General features: G+C 39.1%; 1 protein-coding gene across 3 annotated transcripts in view; it reads right to left on the bottom strand.

The window, feature by feature from the left end:
* Positions 1–24497, bottom strand: part of LOC125467209 (inactive phospholipase C-like protein 2) — a 289707-nt gene that overhangs the window by 87579 nt on the left and 177631 nt on the right. For all 3 annotated transcript variants that reach the window (XM_059638241.1, XM_048562742.2, XM_059638247.1), the window contains exon 3: positions 24078–24278. In XM_059638241.1, coding sequence (XP_059494224.1) covers positions 24078–24278 — 201 coding nt within the window. The remainder of the gene's footprint in view (positions 1–24077; positions 24279–24497) is intronic.

Raw genomic sequence — 24497 nt, 5'->3', positions numbered from 1 at the left:
TAAAGTAGAATCTGTATGGGAGGAACTGAAATTTAAAAATTTATCCCTTAGGAAGAGTGGAAAGATCCTCATTTCATATCTAATTTGCACCACCATGATAACTTCACACATTGGAGATCAAATCATCGCCTACAATTATGAAGTGTGAGAAATGAAAACCTCCAGCAGATGGCATCTAAATAGTTATTTGGTAATACAGAACTTGAGTATAGTTTAAAAAAAAATAAACATTTTGTCAAAGCTTTCCATCTTGCACTCAGCAGAACAATTTGCAAGTTTTCCAATTTAATGGAAAATATTTATGTTGTATGTGAGGACTGCTGATCTGTCAGCAAGTAGACTCTGATCAGTTTAAGCATCGCCATTGAAAATGCATTAGGTATCCATGAAGGACAGTTAACTTCTTAAAAACAATTTTAAATGAGGAAGGTTTATTTGGTCAAGTCATTGCACCAAGAAATGAAATCAAATGGCTACCGCCAATTCCATTTCATTCAAACATGCACAATATTTGTACGTGTTCTCTCTGTCCTCAAGGAATATAGCTCTGTGTCTTAATAGATGTAGCTTCCAGTACATACAGGTTCACCACACTGCAATCCTGACTGACAATCCAAAATTGGTTGTCAGTATAATTCTTCACACAGTCTGGGTTATCAAGCAAATGCTGTCTACTTGTGATATTATGTCCTTTGTTGTGCATTATGTTGCAAGCTTTGCAAGTGCAGGCTGGTTGTGTATGGTTAATACTTTGCCTGTTGTGAACAGTAGAAAGGATATATTGTTTGATGTAATCCACTGAAATCTTTGGCCTATGTTATTTGAACCAACATGTAAGACCTTCCTTACATATTTTAATCAGTCCCAAAATACACTCAAATTCACCTTTGAAACTGGAGGTCAAATGAGCTCCCTTTGCTCAAAGTCCTGGCTGAGAAATCGGCCAGGGGGTTTCTTTACTACTGTCCACCTCTGTGCAGTTTTGGTCACTGTATTGAAAGGTGTTACTTCCACTGGGCACAGTTATGATGAATGTTCACAAAATTGGTACCAGGGATGAGGACATTGTCCTATGATTGGGGTTTGAGTAAAATGGGCCCACGTTCTCTAGCAGTTAGAAGAATGAGAGGCAGTCTCATTGAAACTGGTGTAAGGAATTCAACAGATTCACAACCCTTTGAGTGAAGTAAATTTTCCTCATCTCAGCTCTGATTAATCTGCCCTTTATCCGAAGACAGTGTCCCTGTGTTTTAGATTGCCTGACTAGTGTTTACCCTATTAAGCCCTCTCAGAGTTTTGTGTGTTCCAATGAGGTTGTCTTTTGTTCTTCTTAGAAGGGACTAGATAAGGTAGACACCAGTCAGGGTATCTAAAACAGAGATACAGCCTTAGAATACAGCGCCAATTAATTAGGACTGAGAATGGGGAAAATTCATGTTACTTTAAGTGTTGTGAATCTGCAGAGTTCCTTACTCCAGAGGGCTGTGAATCCTCCATTCTTGAATCCATCTTATTCTGGGATAGGTAGATCAAAAATCTATCAGAGAATCAGGGATATGGGGAACAAGAGGAAGATGGAGTTGAAGCTCAAGAATAAGCCATGGTCATTTTAATGGTGGAAGAGGCTTAAAGGGCCAAATATTCTATTCGTGCTCCTTTTGTCATTTTGTCACTACACACGTTGAACATTATGGGAGTTAGAATAGTATATTAGTATTCTGATGATTAGCATGCGCTCCCTAAAAGCATTATATTTAGATTATATTTACACTCTGAGTCTCTTTTTCTGTCACTCTTTGATGACAGCATGAGATTCATTACAAAATAATTCACAATGAGCAAATTCAGAGGATGTATACTTGAAGCAGAACTATTGTAAGACCAGTAAGATGAAACTAATCTTTCAAAAAGCAAGCATTGGGTATAATGGAACTTTTTTTAAAATTCACTTGTTATTTTATGATTTGCTAGCAACTACAAACTTGGCATTTTTTCTCTAAGTAGCAGGTTTTGAGACAAATTCATTAGCGTGCAGTCCAGAGATGTTACCAAGGTAAGCTGGAATTTCCTGGAAATGATGTAGATCTAGCACAATCCTATCTCTAGTATTTTCCCAAGGGTCCTAATTGTCTTTTGCCAGTTACAGTAAACTGGATTTTACATCCCTCCACTTACAAGCTGGGGACTCTACAAATCCAGCTCCTACCCCCATTTGTAACCTTCAGGTTAAATGAGACAGCAGCCCTATGTCCTCTGGGACTATTGTGACTGTGATTATATCAGCAGAGGTGATAGTGTAGATGACCCATCCACCAGTGGGAGATTGAGATCCTCACTCACATGGGCAATTAATAGCTACGTCAAATACCCAGACTGGCAGATTTTACTGTTCACGTAGTAGTGGTGACGATGATGAGATAGTATTACCTTAACAGGCCCTCCATGGCCATCAGACAGCTTCCCCAAGGTGGGAACCTTGCCGGGTTTTACTTCCTCTATGGCCTTTCAAGCACAAGCTCTTTGACCTGAAATAACTCCACTGGGGCTGGTACCTCATCACCAAGTCACCCTTTATTTAGACATGGACAGTCCTTGACACTGGTCTGACTTCCTTAGAGCCAGCAATCAGAATGAATAGAATCTGACACTCCTGTTTATCTCTGAGGGCCAAGGCTCCCTGATTGGACAGGATCAACAGCCTCAATGAGAGAACTCATATTCTATGAGATCCACCTGGTTGACCTCACTTACATGACCCGGTCACCAGAGCTTGCCGGTTTGTCATCCAGCGATACCCCAAACACATATCCAAAAACTTATTTAATACTCAAAGTGCTGAAGAGTTGCTAGCCTTTCATTGTTCAGCAGCTATGAGAGGTTGGGACCTCCTTTTTCAGGAACCTGAAAGCAGCCCTTAAATGGCTGTGAGGCAGCTGGTTTTCCATACATTGGCTTCCCTCCCCAGAGAATCCTGCATCTTGTGTAATTCAGTCCTATGTAATACGCAATTTTAGAAACTTTATCTCCAGCTACATGCCACTGGCTGGTGATGATAGTTCCAAGGGAAACCAGAAGAACTGTGGATGCTGTAAATCAGGAACAAAAACAGAAGTTGCTGGAAAAGCTCAGCAGGTCTGGCGCCATCAGTGAAGAAAAAAAATCAGAGTAAACGTTTCGGGACATGGCAGCAAAATTTCATACTGGCCTCTGTAGCTCCAGGGTCACCTGGCTCCTGGAAATCACATTTTATTTCATAATACAGAATTTTTGGGGCTCAAAAGGCTCCTTAGCTATATTTCTTAATGTAATTTGCTTGAATTTCTACATCCTTCTGTTTGCAACAGAAGCATGATAGGGCTCATGGGGGCATTCCATTTAATTGCTGACATCTGAGAAGTACAGTAGAATTACTGGTGTGAATGAAATTGATTTTACATTATTTTAGTGCAGTATTTAAGGTGTTCTACTCGACAGCTTTGCCTTAAGGTCATTTAATTAACTCAAAATTGAAACACAGCAAGCTGTACTTTCATATTCAGAATGTGGCTGCAAACTACTTCAACTAATAATTTGAAATATTTAGTCAAAGCTTTCATGCAGTTTCCATGTATAAAGCATATGTGTAACAATGGTTACTTAAGATACAGCAATCTGTTCTTCTCTTGCAGATATAGCATGCTGTGCAATAAGTTCAATTATACAGCCCAATGATTTGGCCATCTGGATTCAGTAATATTGTGCAAATGTGTTTTCAAAATCAGAAATATGAGTTATAAATTTGACAGACTGCAAAAACAGGTCATGGTATTGTGATGCACAATTAACCTGCGCCTATTCCAAGCAACATTCGTAGAACAGAAACATGAAATTCAGCTTACAGTTTTCAACTATAGGTGATGCTTTAGAAACAAGTTGGCAGCTACATCGCAAACACACATCTCCGGCATGGGGTGCGCTGAAAATCATGTTGAGTGCGTTACAGCAGGTGCCTTCATACCATTCGTGAAGCTTCTGCCAACATTCAGGAAATAATTAACCTCTTTGTTTTTCTCATTGCAATTTACAAGAATGATGTTTACGCCTTGATCCATCTCAAGAATTGTTATTTTTGTTGTAAGATGTAACCCAGAGAGAGAATTGGTCAAATATTCATGCTCAGTGGGTACATCTTGTTTATGTTGCAAATTACCACAGACAGAAGTTTGGTTTTGAATGGTTGTGATGCTGAGAGCTTGTCCTCTTTCAAGTTTTGAAGTTAAACATATCTAAACCAATTTATGATGACATATGGAAATACTTAAATTTTAAAGCTATTATCTACACACGTTTCTGCATAACAGAATTACTCAGTTACCACCTCCACATGGAAATATGAAATAATTTTTATTATGGAGCTTGAAAATTGTGGTGGGAGGTGTTGTTCGGTGTAATAAAGCATTTGCAACTCAGAGACAACAGCTATTGCTACACATGAAAGTGTAAATAATTAGACACTGCCCTACAATCTAGGTCAAAACACTGTATAATTAAGCTCAATGATCAAAATATCTGCACTCCGGCAATTCTGACCTAATGCACATCCTGGAATTAATTGCACCAGCATTGCTGTTGCATTAAACCTACCTATTTGGCAAAACCCCTGTTAATCTATAACTTATATAAATGATTTGGATGAAGGCTTAAGGTAGCTAAAAGTGTTGATGATACAATAGGCAGGAAATAAGTTGTGAAGAAGATCAAGGAGGCTAGAAGAGAATATAAATAAGTTTGGTAAGTGGGCAACAGTCTAGAAAATGGGGGATAATGTGGGAAGACTTGTAACCTATTTCGGCAGGAATGTAAAAGCAGCAGACCTCAAATAATAATAAACTGCAGAACTGTGAGATGCAATGGGATCTGGATGTCCAGCTGCAAGATTCATAAACAATAAGTATGCAGGTATAGCAAATACTTTAGAAAACAAAGAGAATGTTATTGTTTATCATGAGGGGAATTGAATGCAATAGTGTTCATGGTATTGGGTATTTTGAAGGCTGGATGGCTGACAGAATAACACGAACGGTGGGGATTCAATTTCCGCATTGGCTGAGAATGCCATTGAAGGTCCCATCTTGTTATTCTCACCCCTCACCTAAGGCGTGGTGATCCACAGGTTAAATCACACAGATTATCTCTTTCTGATGAGAGAGCTGTCCTATCATCCTCTGGAACTATGCTGACTGTAACTTACTGAATATAAAGTAGGGAGGTTATGCTTCAGTCATACAGGGCTTTAGTGAGACCCCATCTAGAGTACTGTGCACAGTATTGGCCTCCCTATTTAAAGAAAGACGTAAATGCATTAGCGGCAATTTAGAACATGTTTGTGAACTAATTCTTGGAATGAGATAGTTGTAAAACTTGGGCAGGCTAGGGTTGTATCGGCTGGAGTTTAGAAGCTGCAACTTGATTGAAGCTTTCAATAACCTAGGAAGTTTGACGTGATGTGGAAAGGATTTATCTGATGGAGGAATTTAGGACCAGTTTAAGTTTATGTTTAAACATAAAGGACTGCCCATTTAAGACATGAATAAGGATTTATTTTTCTGTCAGACGATTGAGAGCTTTTGGAATTTCTGGCCCAAAAGGTGGCAGAGGCATAGTATTTGAATATATTTAAGGCAGTGGATGATACATTACTGATCAGGAAGGGTAGGCTGTAACAGGCCAAAGGGCCTGAAGGAACAGACAATTCTTCCTCAGTGGTTAGAGGGACCCAGATCTGTATCTTGCCAACAGCTGGCAATTAATTTCCAAGGTGACTGGTCACAAGAGTTGCTGGCCAATTTGGAGACTTGGAGCAGGCCCCAACAAGAGTGGTGCAGTGTTAATTGAACAGGCAGAACCAGAGCCACAGCAGACACTGACAGGTTTTAGGAATATTCATCAGTCTCCTCTGCACACATGCACAAAAAGTAGTAAAAGCTTATGGACTGCTAATGTAATTCTTAAATAAAACTGCACTCGTATTTTTTTTCTATGCATTGTGGGCATGACAGCAAGACAAATGTTTATTGAATGGATTAGCAGCGTGGTAGTAGTCAATTAACATGGAAAGCTGTGTATGCATTGACGCAAAGAATCTAAATAAAACCATGAAGAGACATCACTATCCCATGCCAACTGCTGAAGGAAACTGCAAAGATAAAAATCTTTACCACTCTAGATGCAAAGAACGGTTACTAGCAAGTGAATCTTGATGAATGAAACAGCTTTCTAACTACATTCAGGATGCATTTAAAGAGATTCTGATGATTTTGATGCCATTTGGCATTTCCACTGCTCCAGAAGAATATAAATGCTGACAATTGGAGAGTGTTAGTGATCTTCCTGGAATGATAGGTTTGTTCACAGATACAGAGACAAATGGACTATTGATCTTCATCTCAAAGGAAATGGAGTGCAAACTTAGGGAAGTTTTGCCAAAATTATGCAGACCACACTAGGGATATTGTGAACAGTTTTGGTTCCCTTATCTAAGAGAGGATGAAATTGGACAAGTTCTGAGAAAGTTTATTCCGTTGGTTACAGGTATGGAGGGATTTTCGTATGAGGAGAGGTTGACTAGGTTGGACTTGTACTTATTAGAGTTTAGAAGAATAAGCAGAGACCTTTTGTAACGCACAAGATTCTTAGGGAGCTTAACAGGGTAGGTTCTGAGAGGTTATTTACTATTGTAGTAGAGTTTCGGACGAAAGGACATAATCTCACAGCAAGGGGTTACCCAGATAAGACAGAAGTGAAGAGGGCTTTATTGTCTCTCAGAGGGGTGTGATATTGTGGAGTACTTTTCCTGTGTAGAAGCTAGGTCATTATCTATATCTAAGGCCAAGACAAATTTTAATCAGGAAGGGAATCAAGGGTTATGGTGATAAGATAGGAAAGTGGAATTGAGAATTATCATATCAGCCATGATCTCATTGAATGGCAGAGCAGACTTGATGGGCTGAATTTAACACTTCTGCTTCTATGTCTTATGGTCTTACTATGAAGGTAATGGGACAGTAAAGTGAAAACAAAATAGAGGGACACTAGGAAGCATTCAAAATTAAATTAATGTGATACAGAGCTAGCATAATCAAAAGTCATGGCAGCTCTAAGAGACAAAAGCCAGTCACAAATATCTAAAATGACAACACTTATGAACACTCAAACTTATGAACGCGATCCCAGACAGGTGTGCATTAATACTAATTTTAAAGATCTGACACATGAATGGCTATTTTGTGTTATCATCCATTATGCTCCAACTTTCATATAAGTAGACTTGGAAACATCCTCCTGAACGAAATCCACTCACAATCTGGGGATTACTTGTATTGGGATTTATTATAATTGAAGGTTACATAATTAATAGTGGGAACATCTAGGTAATGCAATTAAGAAGTAGCACATTCATGGATAGGCTTTCAAACTTATAATGTGCAAAGATTAGCAGATGCACTTGGAAAACTCCACAATGTGAAGCAAATCTACAAAATTTTCTTGTGTATGTTTATGTGCAGATTAAGAGGGGAACAGCTGTACACTGACATTAACAAAGATGCTTCTCACAATTAGATTTAGATTAGATAGGCTGAAAAATTTGAAACCTTTGGAGACTTGAGTCTGGGGAATAAACAAATGAGAGAGTTTAATTGAAATAATCAGCTGTCAAGTAGTTTTGATGGTAGTGTCATGAATTAGGTCAACCTTAGTCATTGAATGATCAAATACATCTCCATGATGAAACAAAGAAGTAACATTAAGTTTGGAATCAAGTGTAAGATGTGGAAGGCAATGCTGTAGTGGTATTGTTGCTAGACTAATAATCTATGGACCCAGGTAATAATGTTAGGGAACTTGGGTTCAAATAACAATCAGTCCAAAAGGGATTGCCATGTCAGAGCCCTATGAGGGCGAAGCAGGTAAGTCATCAGTTGACACAGGGACAACTGGGTCATTAGGTCCTTCACACAATTCAAAAAGGAGAGGCACAGAGCATAGCTACAACCTTTATAAGAATAGGTCTGGTATGGCTAAGAGACTAGCAAGTGTGTAGAGTACTGAAACTCCTTTAAATCCAAGAAATGCAGACATCATGCCAAGCAAATATTTCTGAAAACTCATGTTGGCCTAGTTTCTTTCTCCTTCACACTGAACCTCCATATAACCTACTACTTCAAGATACAATCTTTATTCAATGCTGCTAAAATAATTAAATTATTGTCCTGGAGTTAATTGATAATTATTGCATGCATTAGTGACATTTCCAAATGCATAAAGCTGGTACTTTATTTACTGAAACAGAAGGGTCTATTTTAATCATGCCCTCCTGGCAGAAAACATAAGTTGGCAGTTAAATTGGTACCTGGTTGCCTACATGCCCTTGAGCCATCTACGATTTATACAAAGTTGATTAGATATTTTTGCTGTCGAAGTTACTTATTTTGCAATATTTATAATCTGTACTGCATAAAATTGACTGTGGCATGTTTTGTTTCCTTTGGGTAATTCAGGCATGTGTTGTAACTTATTTTAAATTGTGTGCTTTTTGCAAGTGATTTAACATTTTACTATCCTTGTGGTTTATACCACCCATCAGAGTTCAACATCTGTTCTGTATTATATCTGATAATCTTTTCGTCACTCACTTCATTCAAGAAGATTAGTGGCACTGACATCCCTTGATTATAAACCAAGTATGAAATGCAGGTTATTTTCTTATTCATTTTTCTTGGCTTTGTGTAAGTTTCCAAATGTGTGTTCCTTGCACAGAACCTTGCCCACCTGTAGCATTATCTAGGAAATCATGAACAAAGAGGTTGATCAGCAATGCAAATAAGATGCTATAATTGGGGATTGTTATCGCCAAATCTGATGTAAGTACAGTATAATCCAGAAATTCTAAATTAATGTAATATTCAGGGATCTAACGTGACAAAAACATTAAACTTTGATTATGTGGTGGGTAGAAAGCTACAAAATGACAAAGTGATTGTGAGTTATGAGGATACAAGAAGGATTCAAGGTGATCTAGAAGTGGGGTGAAATGGCAAACATAGTAAATACAGTACAATATGAATAAGTGTGAAGTTATATACCTTGGTGTGAAAAACAGAAAAGAAGACTATTAATTAAATGGTGATATATTGGGAAATGTGGATATACAAAAGAGATTCGAGTGTCCTTGTACATTGGTCAATTTAACTAAACAGACAGATATGCAGCAAACAATTAGGAAAGCAAATGTTATTTTGGCCTTCATTGCATGACGTTTTGAGTAGGGATGTCTTACTGCTATTATACAGGGCCTAGATTAGACTGCAGCTGAGTATTATATGCAGTTTTGGTCTCCCTAGGTAAGAGGGGATATGCTTGGCGGAGAGTGAGTGCAGCGGTAATTGCCACGAATGGCAGGACTATCATCTCAGGAGAGATTGGTTCAACTGGTTGTGTATTCCCTCTAGCTTAGAAGGATGTGAGGAGATCTAAGTGAAATGCACAATGTTCTAACAGGCCTAGATAGACTATATGCAGGGAGAATGTTTTCCCTGATTGGGAGTCTTGAACCAGAGGTCACAGTTTCAGGATAAGGAGTGGGTGATTTGGGACTGAGATCAGAACACTTCTTCGTTCATAGAGTGATCACCCTGTGGAATCTGCTACCACAGAGGACTGTGGAAGCTGCATCACTCAGTATATTTGAGGAAGACATTAATAATTTTTTAGGTTTTAAAGGCAACAAGCGTATGGAAGAAATGTACGAATACTGCGATGGCCTAGGGGTATTATCACCGGTTTGTTAATCGAGAGATCCAGGTAATGTTCTGGGGACCCAGGTTCGAATACCACCACAAGAGATGGTGGAATTTGAATTCAATAAAAATCTGGGATTGAGAGTCTAATAATAATCCTGAAACCATCACTGATTGTTAGGAATAACACATCTGGTTCACTAATGTCCTCTAGGGAAGGAAACTGCCATCCTTACCTGGTCTGTACTATATGTGATTCCAGACCCACAGCAATGTGGTTGACTTGTAATTGCTCTGGGATCTAGCCAGTGACCCATGAGTGAATTTTTAAAAATGGTGGCATTTAGACGGATGATCAGCCATGGTCATATTGAATGGTAGAGCAGGCTTGAAAGACCAAGTAGCCTACTCCTGCTCTTAGATTCTATGAAATGCATATGATTAAAATCAACTACTCACTAATTACCTGTACAAAACAGCCAAACTGAGGATCATTACATAGACCACTACTATGGTTTTTACAGAGATTGGAAAAGCATACGAAGTTTAAGAAGTAGTACTTTACAGAAGACTTCAGTCAACTAAATAGAAGTTGGGAAATTCATGTTGTTTATTACTAAACTTGGTAGTTGTAATGCCTCACTGCATTTTTACTCAGTGTACAGAGGTAGCGATGAGAGACATTGCTCATCTTAATCTATGATTTGAAATGACCTAGAAAATTAACAGGAAATGATTAGCAGTACTTCAAAAAACAACCACCACAGTATGATAAAGTTTACCATAATCTAGAAGTCAGAATCACCAAAAACCAGGAGTCAGTGCAACATTTTAAACAGGATGAAATGAGAGAAAAAAATAAAGCAAATAAACTTGGAAAAGTCATTCCAAGTACTTCAATAGAAGATAAATGGTACAAAAGTACAATGTTGAAGATGTACGACAATTAATTGCTTAAAATTAAGAAGTCTGAGGTTAAGTAAACCTGAAGGCATTACCTTCTTTTCTCTTACTGAGATGTGTGTCTGACTGCACGCTCCCTTCAGGTAATATTTAAATTGAGTGTTAGTAAACCACTTTAATTTTATTACACCCACCCTAATCCTCTCTTAATATCTGCATATATGTATACCCTGACTGTTTTAGCTATTTGAAGTCAGCTTTCTAGCCTAACCAAAGGCCTCTAGACTTTTTGCACCTGTCCTACGTTCCTGATGGAGATTAGCAAACACAACATAAGTAACTTCTCAGATAATAAAATGTGAGGCTGGATGAACACAGCAGGCCCAGCAGCATCTCAGGAGCACAAAAACTGACGCTTCGAGTCATGTCAATTTTTCCTGATCTGCTGAGTATTTCCAATGTTTTTTAAATGTATTTCAGATTTTCAGCTGTAGTATTTTGCTTTAGTAAAACAGATTTGATTTTTTTGGCTTGGCTACTCACTGGAAACATGTATTTGAACCATGTGAGAAGATGATTGCTAGTTACTAACAGATAGGAGAGATCTGGTGCTAGATCTCTTCCCATTGTAAACTGTACAATATATTGCATTCAGCTTGAGAAATTAAACAGGAAAATTAAAATCAATATGTTAATTCTAAGAGGTGCCAAGATAGTAAATAATAATTAGACTCCCAAGTACAAGGTAAGAGATTCTACTTTATTCTTTTGATTCTAAAAGTTATACAACTCTTCAAAAAACTAGTGTTTTTGATGTTATCTCTCTCATCTGGTTTCAACCTCTGGTGCTGCACCAAAATAACACAAATCAAAGTAACAAATGGCATTGTGACTGTGAACTTGGTAAATTGTCCCTCTGCCTCATTTTGTAGACCATGACACAGTAGTTGACTACACCACCTACCTCCAGTGTGTATCCTTCATTGTGCTGCTCAATGACTGCACTCATTTTGTTCCAAACATATGTAACCAATTGTAGGCAGATAATCTCCAGCAGTAGCTACTCTTCTAATTTCTGAACAATTGATTCTAGAATCCTCACTAAATCAATCCTTGTCCCCTCCACCTCCTCGATTGTACCTTATGAAAAGTAAGGAAGGCTAACATCTAAAATGCACCTTCTAAGACTGAGGGACATCCCAAAGCCTCTGAATTTACATCCTCAGCCATGTTTAGTTGGAGCTGGATCTTTCAATCAGCACATTTTAGAATTACAAATTACAGATGTTCAGGGTTCTGACCTGTAATTAGGACGAATCTCAAGGCCCGATAGTTAGATACTCTTTTGTTTGAGATGATTGTTGCCTGGCTGTTATGTGGCGTAAATGTTGCTTGCCACCTCTCAGTCCAAGTCTGGATGTTATCCAGATCTTACTTCTAAAAAACACAAGCTGGTCCAGTATCTGAGGAGGTGCATATGGTGCCAAACATGGTGCCGTTGTCAGCAAGCATCCCGATCTCTGACCTTATGGAAAGCCATTGATGAGGTAACTGAAGATGATTGGCTCTCAGCCACAACTTTGATGAACTCCTGCAATGACGTCCTGGGACTGAGATGATAGAGCTCCAACAACCAGAGTCATCTTCCTTTATAGATATGACTCCAACTAACAAAGAGTTTTCCCTCTGATTCCTATTAACTCTAGTTTTGTTCCCTGAGGCCACACTCAGTCAAATGCTGCCTTGATATCAAGGGCAGTCACTTTCACTTTACCTGTGGAGTTCAGCTCTTCTGAGCACGTAAGGATAGCAGATTCTGGATGGACCTGGCCAAGGACAAACTGAGCATTAGTGAGCAGGTTTTTATTAAGCAACTGCTGCTTGACTATGCTTTTAATGAGATTTTCCATTGAAAATAGACAGATTGGGTGGTAATTTGCCAGGATGGACTTGTCCTTTATATGGGTAGGGCAGGCCTGAGCAATTTTCTATATTGCCAGATAGATGCCAAAGTTGTAGTTATATTGGACTAGCAATTCCAGAATTTCAGATCTTCAGTACCATTTCTTGGAATATTGTCAAGGCCCATAGCCTTTGTGGTATCCAGCGCCTCCAACTGTTTCTTGATATCACATGGAGTGAAGTGAATTGACTGAATACTGGTATCTATGATTCTGTAGCTCTCTGGAGAAGATGAATTATCCACAAGGCACTGCAGGCTGAAGATTGTTGTAAATGCTTTGGCCCTCCCTTTTGCACTGATGTGCTGGGCTCTTTCATCATTGATATGGAGATACTTGCTAGGTGCACAGCTATTACTGGATCATAGGGTTTCACTGCTATTGCTGGAATATTGTCTAGGCCCATCATCTCCTCAGTAGCCATTGTCTTCAATCCTTGCCCATGATGCAGTATTAGGTTTTTGGAGGTCCAGAATGTGAAACTCGACTTCTGTTGTAATTACTTTGCAACAATATTTATCAATATGTTCATCATTTTCTTATTTTCATTGACATTATCACCATTAATCAATTTTGAAGGCATCCACATTGCTCTTGTCAACCAACTTTTCCTAATATATTTTTAAAATTAGTTGTTAATTTTGATATCCTTTTCAAGTTTCTTTACATATTCCATCTCTGCAGCTGTTCTTATCTTCTCTGCCACCTTTAATACTGTTTATAACACTCCCAGTTGCCAGGGTGATGTTACTTTTTACATGTATGCATATTTTTTCTTTTAGTGATATGCTAAGTGTCGTCTTTTTAGATATTTGTGAATGGCTTTTGTCTCTTAGAGCTGTCGTGACTTTTGATTATGCTAGCTCTGTATCACATTAATTTAATTTTGAACGCTTCCTAGTGTCCCTCTGTTTTTTTATTCACTTTATTGTCCCATTACCTTCATAGTAAGACCATAAGACATAGAAGCAGAAGTGTCGAATTCAGCCCATCAGGTCTGCTCTACCATTCAATAAGGTCATGGCTGATCTGATAATCCTCAACTCCACTTTCCTATCTTATCACCATAACCCTTGATTCCCTTCCTGATTAAAATTTGTCTTAGCCTTAGATATAGATAATGACCTAGCTTCTACACAGGAAAAGTACTCCACAATATCACACCCCTCTGAGAGACAATAAAGCCCTCTCCACTTCTGTCTTATCTGGGTAACCCCTTGCTGTGAGATTATGTCCTTTCGTCCGAAACTCTACTACAATAGTAAATAACCTCTCAGAACCTACCCTGTTAAGCTCCCTAAGAATCTTGTGCGTTACAAAAGGTCTCCGCTTATTCTTCTAAACTCTAATAAGTGCAAGTCCAACCTAGTCAACCTCTCCTCATACGAAAATCCCTCCATACCTGTAACCAACGGAATAAACTTTCTCAGAACTTGTCCAATTCCATCCTCTCTTAGATAAGGGAACCAAAACTGTTCACAATATCCCTAGTGTGGTCTGCATAATTTTGGCAAAACTTCCCTAATTTTGTGCTCCATTTCCTTTGAAATGAAGATCAATATTCCATTTGTCTTCCCTAGTACCTGCTGAACCTGAATGCTAGCTTTTTGTGATTTATGCAAGAGGACTTCCATATTCCTCAATGCCATCCTTACTTAAATCTAGATAATAGTAATAGTGCATGTACTATGTACTTGACTTTGGGCATATTTATTGTAATTTTTTCTTGGTCAGCCTCAGATTCCCCTGGTGAGCTCTGTCTCACAGTCACACTAGATTTTGATCATAATTAACAATGGCGTCTTGCATTGTGTCTCTGTATCTGTGAACAAACCTATCATGCCAGGAAGATCACTAACACTCTCCAATTGTCAGCATTTATATTCTTCTGGAGCAGTGGAAATGCCAAATTGCATCAAAATCATCAGTATCTATTTAAATGCATCCTGAATGTAGTTAGAAAGCTGTTTCATTCATCAAGATTCACTTGCTAGTAACCGTTCTTTGCATCTAGAGTGGTAAAGATTTTTATCTTTGCAGTTTCCTTCAGCAGTTGGCATGGGATAGTGATGTCTCTTCATGGTTTTATTTAGATTCTTTGCGTCAATGCATACACAGCTTTCCATGTTAATTGACTACTACCACGCTGCTAATCCATTCAATAAACATTTGTCTTGCTGTCATGCCCACAATGCATAGAAAAAAAAAGTGCAGTGTTTTATTTAAGAATTACATTAGCAGTCCATAAGCTTTTACTACTTTTTGTGCATGTGTGCAGAGGAGACTGATGAATATTCCTAAAACCTGTCAGTGTCTGCTGTGGCTCTGGTTCTGCCTGTTTAATTAACACTGCACTACTCTTGTTGGGGCCTGCTCCAAGTCTCCAAATTGGCCAGCAACTCTTGTGACCAGTCACCTTGGAAATTAATTGCCAGCTGTTGGCAAGATACAGATCTGGGTCCCTTTAACCACTGAGGAAGAATTGTCTGTTCCTTCAGGCCCGTTGGCCTGTTACAGCCTACCTTTGTTGGTCAATAATGTTCAAAAATTGGGCCCCACTGTAGCCAAGTTTTAACAACAATACATTTAATCCAAAAAGTTGCTGTGATTATATTAGTTTTGCATTACTGACAGTTTTCAAGTCTATGGTCTTGTCATTATCGCTGTCACTCTTTTTTTTAGAAGTCCAGTGTTAATCGTGCCAATATCTCCTCTGACTGTGGGCTGGACATTGGAGTGATCATTTTATTCTAAAGTTTTTAAATAGGTTCATTAGCTTTTTAAACCATAAGACAATGAAGTCTGGCACCTCCGAACTCCTCACTTAGTGATGTAAGGTGTGAGATTTATGTATGTTTTAATAATATATTTTGGACATTTGAATTTTGAACTCGTGGCATATGTGTTTACTGTGTGTCATAATCATTAACTTGAAGATATCTCTGTAGCCTTGATTTTTTTTGGAATAGTCTGAGAGAGATAGTTTGTGAAGGGCAATAGAAATTTGTTTACATTTGAGGAATTTTACAAGCAAAGTAAACAGTCATACATTAAACTTGCAGTTTAGAATGCCAGAAATTGATTTTATTTTTCTCTTGACTGGGGGAAACACCTACTGCTTGAAGAAAGCCATTTTTAGTTTCATTTTGGCAGTTTTCCATTATCCTGGCTGAAGCTGGATATGTACTTCAGTTGCTCCTGAGGAAAGGAGATATTTTACAACGGTTGAAAAAGAGGTTACCTCAATGTAAAAAGTTCAGGTTAAAAGTTCCAGACCAGAAATATTTGGTTAAAACTCTGAAGTGATTATGAGAAGCTGAGAGAGTCTCAGTTTGGTTACACGACAAATCAAAATCAGAAGTCACATGCTATCAGGTTATAGTCCAACAGGTTTATGTGAAATCACAAACTTTTGGAGTGCTGCTCCTTTGTCAGGTGATGAAGGAGCAGCGGTCCAAAAGTTTGTGATTTCAAATAAATCTATTGGATTATAACCTGGTGTTGTGTGACTTCTGACTTTATCTATCCCAGTCCAACACCGGTAACTCCACATCATGACAAATCAAGGAAGAGGCTATCAGATGTTCACAACCAGGAATTGAAGCTACAGCTAAGTTAAATGCTATGGGATACAGGAGAAAGTTCTTTTGGGTCTTAGTACTATAATGGGAGGATGTTGGGACTGGTATTTTACCATGTATTTCAAAATCTTTTAACGTGTGCTATATGTAAATACCATAGTTTATTCTATTTTATCTTCTTGTCATTTGCACAACAAATTCTGTTTTCTTTTAGAACTGGATCTGCAGCACTATTTGTTTGTGTTTCAGTGGAAGTTCATAAAAACTGACGTAGGTTATTCATCCCTAGTCTACTCCGCCATTGAATGAGATCTTGGTTGATCTGTTAATCCTCAACTCCATTTCTTTGCCTTTACCCTGAAACCCTTGGATTCCTCAATGACTGAAAATCTGCCTGTCTCAGCCTTGAACATAACCAATAATCCAGCCTCAAAAGCCCCCTGTGGTAAAAAATTCCATAGAATCACAAGTCTTTGCCAGAAGACAGTCCTTTTCATTGCTTTCTTAAATGTGTGATTCCTCATTCTGAGATTAAACCTTCTGGTCACAGGCTCTTTAAAAAGGGAAAACAGCCTTTCTGCTTCTACTCAGTCAAATCCTGTAAGAATCTGGTATGTTTCAATTACGTTGTCTCGTATTCTTCTTTATTCAAACAACTGCAGGCCCAATCTACTCAACCTTTCCTCATTAGACAGTACCTCTACATCGGCAACATACAAATGCACCTTTATTGGAATGCTTCCAATTCCTGTATGTCTTTCTTTATATAATGGGCCCAAAATGGTTCATAGTATTTCAGCGGTGGTCCAACTCATGCCTTGCACACTTCTAAAAATACTTATATATTCCATTCCCATCAAAATAAAAGCCAACACACCATTTGACTTGCATACTATTCACTGAACTTAGTAAAAATCAAATGAGATTCATAGAAGAAGTCCTAATCCCTCTGTTCTGTAATTTTCTGCAGTCTTTCTCCAGTTAAATAATGCTAACTTATGAAAACCAAAAAAAAAGCAAATTTTGGTATATCCGGCCAGATTTCAGTCTGGAATCTGACTTTTTCAGAAATAACATCAGCTGGGGTCATAATGGTTTGAACAATACATCAATAGTCCTGTTAATTCAAGAAGTGCAGGAAAGGAAAACGTATATATGGAACAGAAGGGCACCGTCCTCAAAAACAGATGGTATAGCACAAAAGATAAACAGCTTTCCACTTTTAGTCTGTTGTTCAAACGTGGATACATGTCCTAAACAAGACAGCAGATTTGAAGTTGCTGTCATGAAGGTTGTAATGAATGTAATGAGGTCAGCCAGGTGGACCTTATAGAATATAAGAGTTCCCTGATTGGTGCTGTTAACTTGGTCCAATCAGGGAGCCCCGGCTGACAGATATAACAACAGGGTCAGATGTTTTGCTCGCTCTGAGGAAACCAGACTTGTGTCAAGTACTCTGCATGTGTAAATGAAAGGTGCCTTGGTGACAGGATACCAGCATCTGCAGAGTTATTTCAAAGGTCACAGAATGCACAGTTTAAGCTGTCGGATTGAGTTATCTTTCAAAGAATTTTGGCTTGATTAAACAAGTGAGAAAATAAATTATATTGTTTAATTGTGGTTAGTTGTAAAACACTTCCTGTAAGAAAGAATAGCCATATGACTGAAGTCAAAATTAAGATCATGGTTTTCTGAAAAAGGATCTCGACCCGAAACGTCAGCTTTCCTGCTCTTCTGCTGCTTGGCCTGCTGTGTTCATTCAGTTCTACACATTGTTATCATGATTTTATGGTTGTTTTTATGGCTGAGGCTAAAGTAAAGGTAGATCAACAAATATGAAAATGTTATGCTTTTGAATTATTTAGTTTTGTAACTTTATGTAACAGATCTGTGTACATTAGTTTGTATAGACATTTAAAATTTAGTTTGTCATTAACATTGCTCTTGTGACTGAAAGATATTGACTGGTTTTGGAAAATAATTTCATGCATTAGGATATTTTAGGATAGTACTAACTCACTAGGAGGTGACACTACATATTCCTAGACAGACACATAAATGGCTAAATTGGTGCAATATTGCTGATGAGTAAATGACAGACAAGTTGTTCTCAAAGAAATGTTCTTACAACATCATTGGATTGTTAAAGAATAATTCAGGAGGCAGTAGGAAGTGATGTAACTAAGATGACCATTACTTCTAAGGAAATCAGTTAAGAATTGGGCAAAGCTACTTTCTAATCAACCTGTTTAGAGATACAATATAATGACACACCACTGAAGTAGGTGGAACTTGAACCTAGATCTATATCCTAGTAGGGACATTACCACTGTGCCACAAGCCTTAGGAATTGGGCACATACTGCCAATCTGAGATTAATTGTATGTTGTCCATTCATTGATGACCCAGAATTTAGGATGTCTCTGATTTTTTACAGGGAGTAGTGGATAGCAATGATCTGTAAGTGATGAATCTTGACAGTTTGGATCACAAGATAGGAGAACGTCATACAATAGCAGAGAACAGAGATGTATGCCCAGTCAACCAGAAATGTGAGATGGTGATGTTCCACTGTGGACTGACGGAAAAGTCACTGTATTAAGTATAGTTTCTTTTACAGTTGTTTTGACAAACTTAATAAATACTTTGAAATTTGCAAAAACGTATTTGTAATTGGAATAGATGTAACAAATCAGGACAAGCGAACTTTTAGATTGGCTCTCCAAAACTTTGTCTTAGGTCTTTCAAATAAAGTTAAGGTGAACCCCCAAATCTACCCACTAGTCTCCACATCCAAAGGATCGCAAGGCAACATTTCCTCCACCTCCAGTAGGATGTCACCACCTGACACATATTCCCCACCTCTCTCTTGTCAGCCTTCTGTAGGGACTGTTTCCTCCAGGACAGCCTGGTCCACTCCTTCTCCACAGACTCTGGGCACCCTCCCTTGCAAGCACAGAAGGTGTAACACTTATCCATTTCCTTCTTCTCTCCTCACTTTCTAAATTTCCAGACACACGAGGTGAAGCAGTGATTTACCTGCACTTCAAGCAATTTAGTCTGCTGTATTCACTGCTCGCAATGTGGTCTCCTTCACATTTTTGAGATGAAATGCAGGCTGGGTGACTCCTTTGTGGAAGACCTTCATTCTGTCTGAAACATGACTCCAAGCTTCAAGCTGTCCGAGTCTTCAACACACCATTGTGATTCCTGGCTAAGATTTCTGACTCAGGCCTACTTCGGCAATACTCAGTGCAAGCTTGAGGAACAGCATTTCAACTTCCACCTGGGGACCCGGTAGCCTTCAGGACTGAGTGTAGAGTTCAATGATTATAGAACCTGAACACCTCATTACATGTCCTTCACCTACCCTCACACCCTGTCATGATATGGGCTGCACTCTGAACAGCCAACCCATTTTCACACTCTAATGGTGCCCATTATTAACTTTTCCTATTCCCCTACCAACCATCCTGTAGCCTGCCTGATTTTCTCTCTCTCTGGGCTCCATCCCGTCCTATCTGCTCACTCCTTTGCCAGTCCAGCACTACCCCCTCGCCCCACCACCACTACCATCACCACTCTCTATCATCCGCATATATAGCAAATACTATCAGTTCTGAAGAAGGATCGCTGGACTTGACGTTATTTCTTTTCTGTCTCCAGACCTGCTTAGTTTCTCCAGAAATTTCTGTTTTTGTTCAGATGTTTATCCACAACGCTTTGCTTTGTCTTAGTTGCTTGAACCCTTGTTGTTTCTAGTTTGGAAATTATACTGCAGGATGAGCATATCAATGTCGACCAAAGCTGAAGTTGCTACTGGGAAAAATACAAATCCAGTGCAGTGACCTTGAAAACAATTATAATCATTCACAAGCCTCATAAGCATATGCAAATAGGGCCACGTGGAGCTCAATTTAATTTAAACCAAACATTGACACCTCTGCCTATCACCCAACCTGTAGTAGGATATAGTCTGTGAATAGTCTCTCAAAGTCACTGTGATACAGTATTTACTGGGGCACTCAACTGCGGTTACATGGAAATCATAGAAACTATAGCTGAGATTATGTGTACTAAGCACTAAGTATCCGGGTGGACATCTTCAGGTGACAGGCTCCACATCCCCACAATAAGAAAAATCACAATATCATGTTCAAATTAAAACCCTCCCATTAAATCATAAGCCCTTGAAGTGAAGTGCTATACTGCTAGAAATCAGAGAGCAGCAACTTCTGGCCCTGGAGAACACTGTTGGAGGCCCGTGCTTCAGTAGCTTAAATGGTTAGAAAACAAGTGCTTTTTGTTTGGGCTTTATGTGGTGGCAATGATGGGAAAGGGGTCAGAAAGTCAGAGGGGAGAACAGGTAGGTGCAGTGGCCACTCCCTGACCACACATTTCTTTTCCCACATTGTCCCAGATTAAGGCAAATTGAGGCCAACCCTAACCCAGTAGGCACATCACCCTGGAAACCAGTCACATTTCTGTATCTGGTCCAATGGTGGTTTGATGCATTTGGATAGTCATTAACTAACTACCTCAAGGCCTAAATTGGTGGTGAATTGAAAGGTCAGCCACAGAATCCCACACCGAAATTGCCAAGGCTGTGGGGAGGGGGACAGCATCTATTTGTGGCCAACAAACCTAATTATTTACAGTTCTTGGCACCAGTGAAGAGGGGATAATTGCAAACTATGACTTCGTAGTGTTTGGATTACCGGATGGTTTCCAATTCACAGGTCTCAGACTGTTTTTCCTCCCACCCCAATATTCTTTACCCATTTTAATATTTTTCAATGGAAAATAAATTTATCAGGTTTATTCAGGTATGCAACTGTTATCTTTTTTTCATTCATTTCTGGGATATAGCCATCATTGCCTATATGTAATTATCCTGGAGTGGTGGGGAGCTGCTTTCTTAAACTACTGCAATTGTTGGGGTGAAGGACTATGGTGCTGTTTGGAAGATAGTTCAAGTATTTTGGCCAAGTGGCAATAAAGAAATAGCGAAATAGTTCCAAGTCAAGATGGTGTGCGGTTTGGAGGGCAACAGGCGTTCACATTCATTTGTTACCCTTTCCTTTTAGGTGATAAACGTTGCTGGTTTGTATGGTGCTGTTGAATGTACCATGGTCAGTTATTGCCAGTCATTTGGGAAATGGGGGACACTTCTGCCACTGTGAAGACAGTGAACATATTCTAGGTGGTGTATGGGCTGCCAATTATGCAGGCAGCTTTGTGCTGGATTTTGTTTAAATTCTTGAATGTTGTCGGAGTTGAACTCATCAAGGTAATTTGAGAATATTCTACTATATTCCTGACGTGGGTCTTGTAGGTGGTGGACAGACAATAGGAGACAGGGGGTTAGCTTTGACCTGCTCTTGTAGCCATAGTATTTATATGGCCTAGTTTAGTTTCTGGGCACTGGTAACTCAACGACTGTGATAGCAAGAGATTTAGCATTGGTAATGCCACTGAATTTCAAAAGGTGATGGTTAGATTTTCCCTTGTTAGAGATGCTCACTTATACAGTAGTTTTACTCGCCATTTAACAGCCCAAGCCAGGATGTTGTCTAGGTATTGCTGAACTGGGACTTGGACTACTTCAGTGTCTGAGGAATTGCGAATTATGCTAAACATTGTGCAATCATCAGAGAACATTCTCACTTCTGACCTCATGATGGAAGGAAGGTCATTGCTGAATCAGCAGAAGATAACTGGACCTAGGGCACTACCTTGAGTGGAGCTGAGATGAATGCCCTCCCACAACCACAGAAAACTTCCTTTGTTTTAGATTTGGCTTATGTTGGCAGAAAGTTCTCCCCCAAATCCCAAAGACTCCAATTTTGCTAGGGCTCCTTGATACCACAATTGGTCAAATGTGGCCTTAATGTCAAGGGCAGTCAGTCTTACCTCATCTCTGATTCAGCTCATTTGTCCATGTTTGGACCAAGGTTGATATGGAGTCAGGAGCTGAGAGGCGTTGGCAAAATCAATTTGAGCTTTAGTGAGCAAGTTATTCTTTTGCAACTTCTGCTTGACAGCATTCCATCAAATTCCTGATGATGGAGAATAGATTGACAGGGCAGTAAATTGGCTGGGTTGGATTTTTTTCTGTTTTTTGCATACAGGACACACCTGGGTAATTTTCCAAATGTCGAGTAGATACCAGTGATGTAGCTGTACTGGAACAGCTTGGTTAGCGGTGGGGCATGTTCTGCAGCACAAGTCTTTACTATTACTGCCAAAATATTGTCAGGGCCTGTAGACTTTGTAATCTTTTGTGCCTTCTGCTGTTTCTTGATATCGTATGGCAGGAATCACATTGGTTGATGACCTCAGGATGAAACAGAGAAGATAGATACAAATATTTTACCTTTCTCCTTTGCACTGATGTGCTGATCATTGAGAAGGAGGATATTTGTGGATCCTTCTCCTCCTGTTGATGCTTAGTTTTCCACCACCATTCATGACTGGATGTGGCAGGACTGCAGACAATAGAGCCGATCCACTGGTTAAGCATTTGCCCTGTCTATTACATGCTGCTTCCACTGTTTGTCATGCAACTAGTCCCGTGTTGCAGTTTCACCAGGTTGACACCACAGCTTCACGTATGCCTGTTGTTAATCTTGGCATGCCATCCTGATTTCTACATTGAACCAGCGCTTAATTCATGGTTTGATGGGTATGGAAGAGTGAGGGATATACTGAGCCATAAGATTTCAAATCGTAGTTGACTAAAATTCTGTTGCTGCTAGCCTATAGCATTTCACGGGTGGTCTCATGGAATTGATAGACCTGTTCAACGTCTATCCCAACGGTATGGTGGTAATTTCGCAAAACACAATGGATGGTATCCTCAGTCAGAAGGTGGGACTAGGTCTTCACAAGGTCTACGTAGTGGTCATTTTTCCAACACTGTCACTAATGGACACATCTGCAACAAGTCAATTTCTTTCCTCTCCTGTTCGTTCCTTTGCCATCTACTGTAGATGCAGTTGTGCAGCTATGTCTTGATGAATGTGATTTGTGACGGTGCTCCAAGCACTCTTGATGATAGACAGTGAAATCCCCCAACCATTCTGTATACTCTGTGCCCTTGCTATCCTCAGTACTTACTCTAAGTGGTGTTCAACATTGAACAACACTAATTCAGCAGCTAATGGAGGGCAAAGGATGGCATTGAACAGGATGGTTCTTTGTCCATGTTTGACTTGTTGCCATGAGATTTTGTGCAATTGGAATCAGTGTTGAGGACTCCCAGAGTAACTCCTTCCTGACCCTACTATTGTCTTATTATCTCTAGTGGGTTTGTCCTGCCAGTGGGACAGGACATACCCTAGGATTCTAATGGTCATGTCCGGTATTTCTGTGAGTACGACCACATCATGAGGTTGCTCAACACATCTGTGAGATAGCTCTCCAATGTTGGCACATGTCCCCAGATGTTAGTTAGGAGGACTTTGCACAGTCAACAGGACCTGGAAATTTCTGGCGTCTAAATGGGCTGCCCGATTGTTTTTCTTTACTTTAGGCTTTGTAGAAGTTTTGATGTAAAAGAGTTGCTTGCTGGCAATTAAGGGTCAATGATTAACTTCATTAACTCACAACAATAATTCACCTTAGACACCTGTGGTGAATAGATATGTTTTGCAGTGAGCGTGGAAGTACTTATCAAATGTTGTGTATATATAATTCAACAGTTCTGCACAAATAGCAAGAAATTGCATGATTACATTACTTAAAGTCAATGCTGTACTCTAAAAGTATGCACTTTTTATGTGCCAGAATGCCTAAGACACATAACATCCCTTGCTTTAACGGAGAAATGGTTGTAGGTTTGGTTGGCTACTTACAACATCATATGCAGTAACGACTTTCTTCAGGAATTCTGGGATCACTCCTTGTGGCTCCATTGAAGGGTAATCGTCTTTTAGGTTCAATACGACAATAGGTATATTATCACTGTTCAGAAATGCTGACAATGCCATAAAGCATTGTATTAGATTAGAAACTGGGGAGAGGCCACATATTTCCTTGAAAGAAACTATTGCACTCTGAAAAAAGAAAATAAATTAAAATCAACAACTTGAAATTGTAAATAATTTTTTAATACCAATTTACATCCAAATCATTCTGCAAATAATATGCAGCTGTATGCCAATTTGGATAATAATTTCATAAAAATCTTAAAATCTGACCTGGGCAACTCGCATGAACTCTATTTCTACAGCTCAGATAGCTATAAATCACAAAAGTTGAAAATACATTCCTCC

The sequence above is a fragment of the Stegostoma tigrinum genome, chromosome 2 (assembly GCF_030684315.1).
Source record: "Stegostoma tigrinum isolate sSteTig4 chromosome 2, sSteTig4.hap1, whole genome shotgun sequence".
Taxonomy (NCBI): Eukaryota; Metazoa; Chordata; class Chondrichthyes; order Orectolobiformes; family Stegostomatidae; genus Stegostoma; species Stegostoma tigrinum.
The sequence above is the reverse complement of the archived record's forward strand: the minus strand, read 5'-3'. Positions and strand labels throughout refer to the sequence as shown.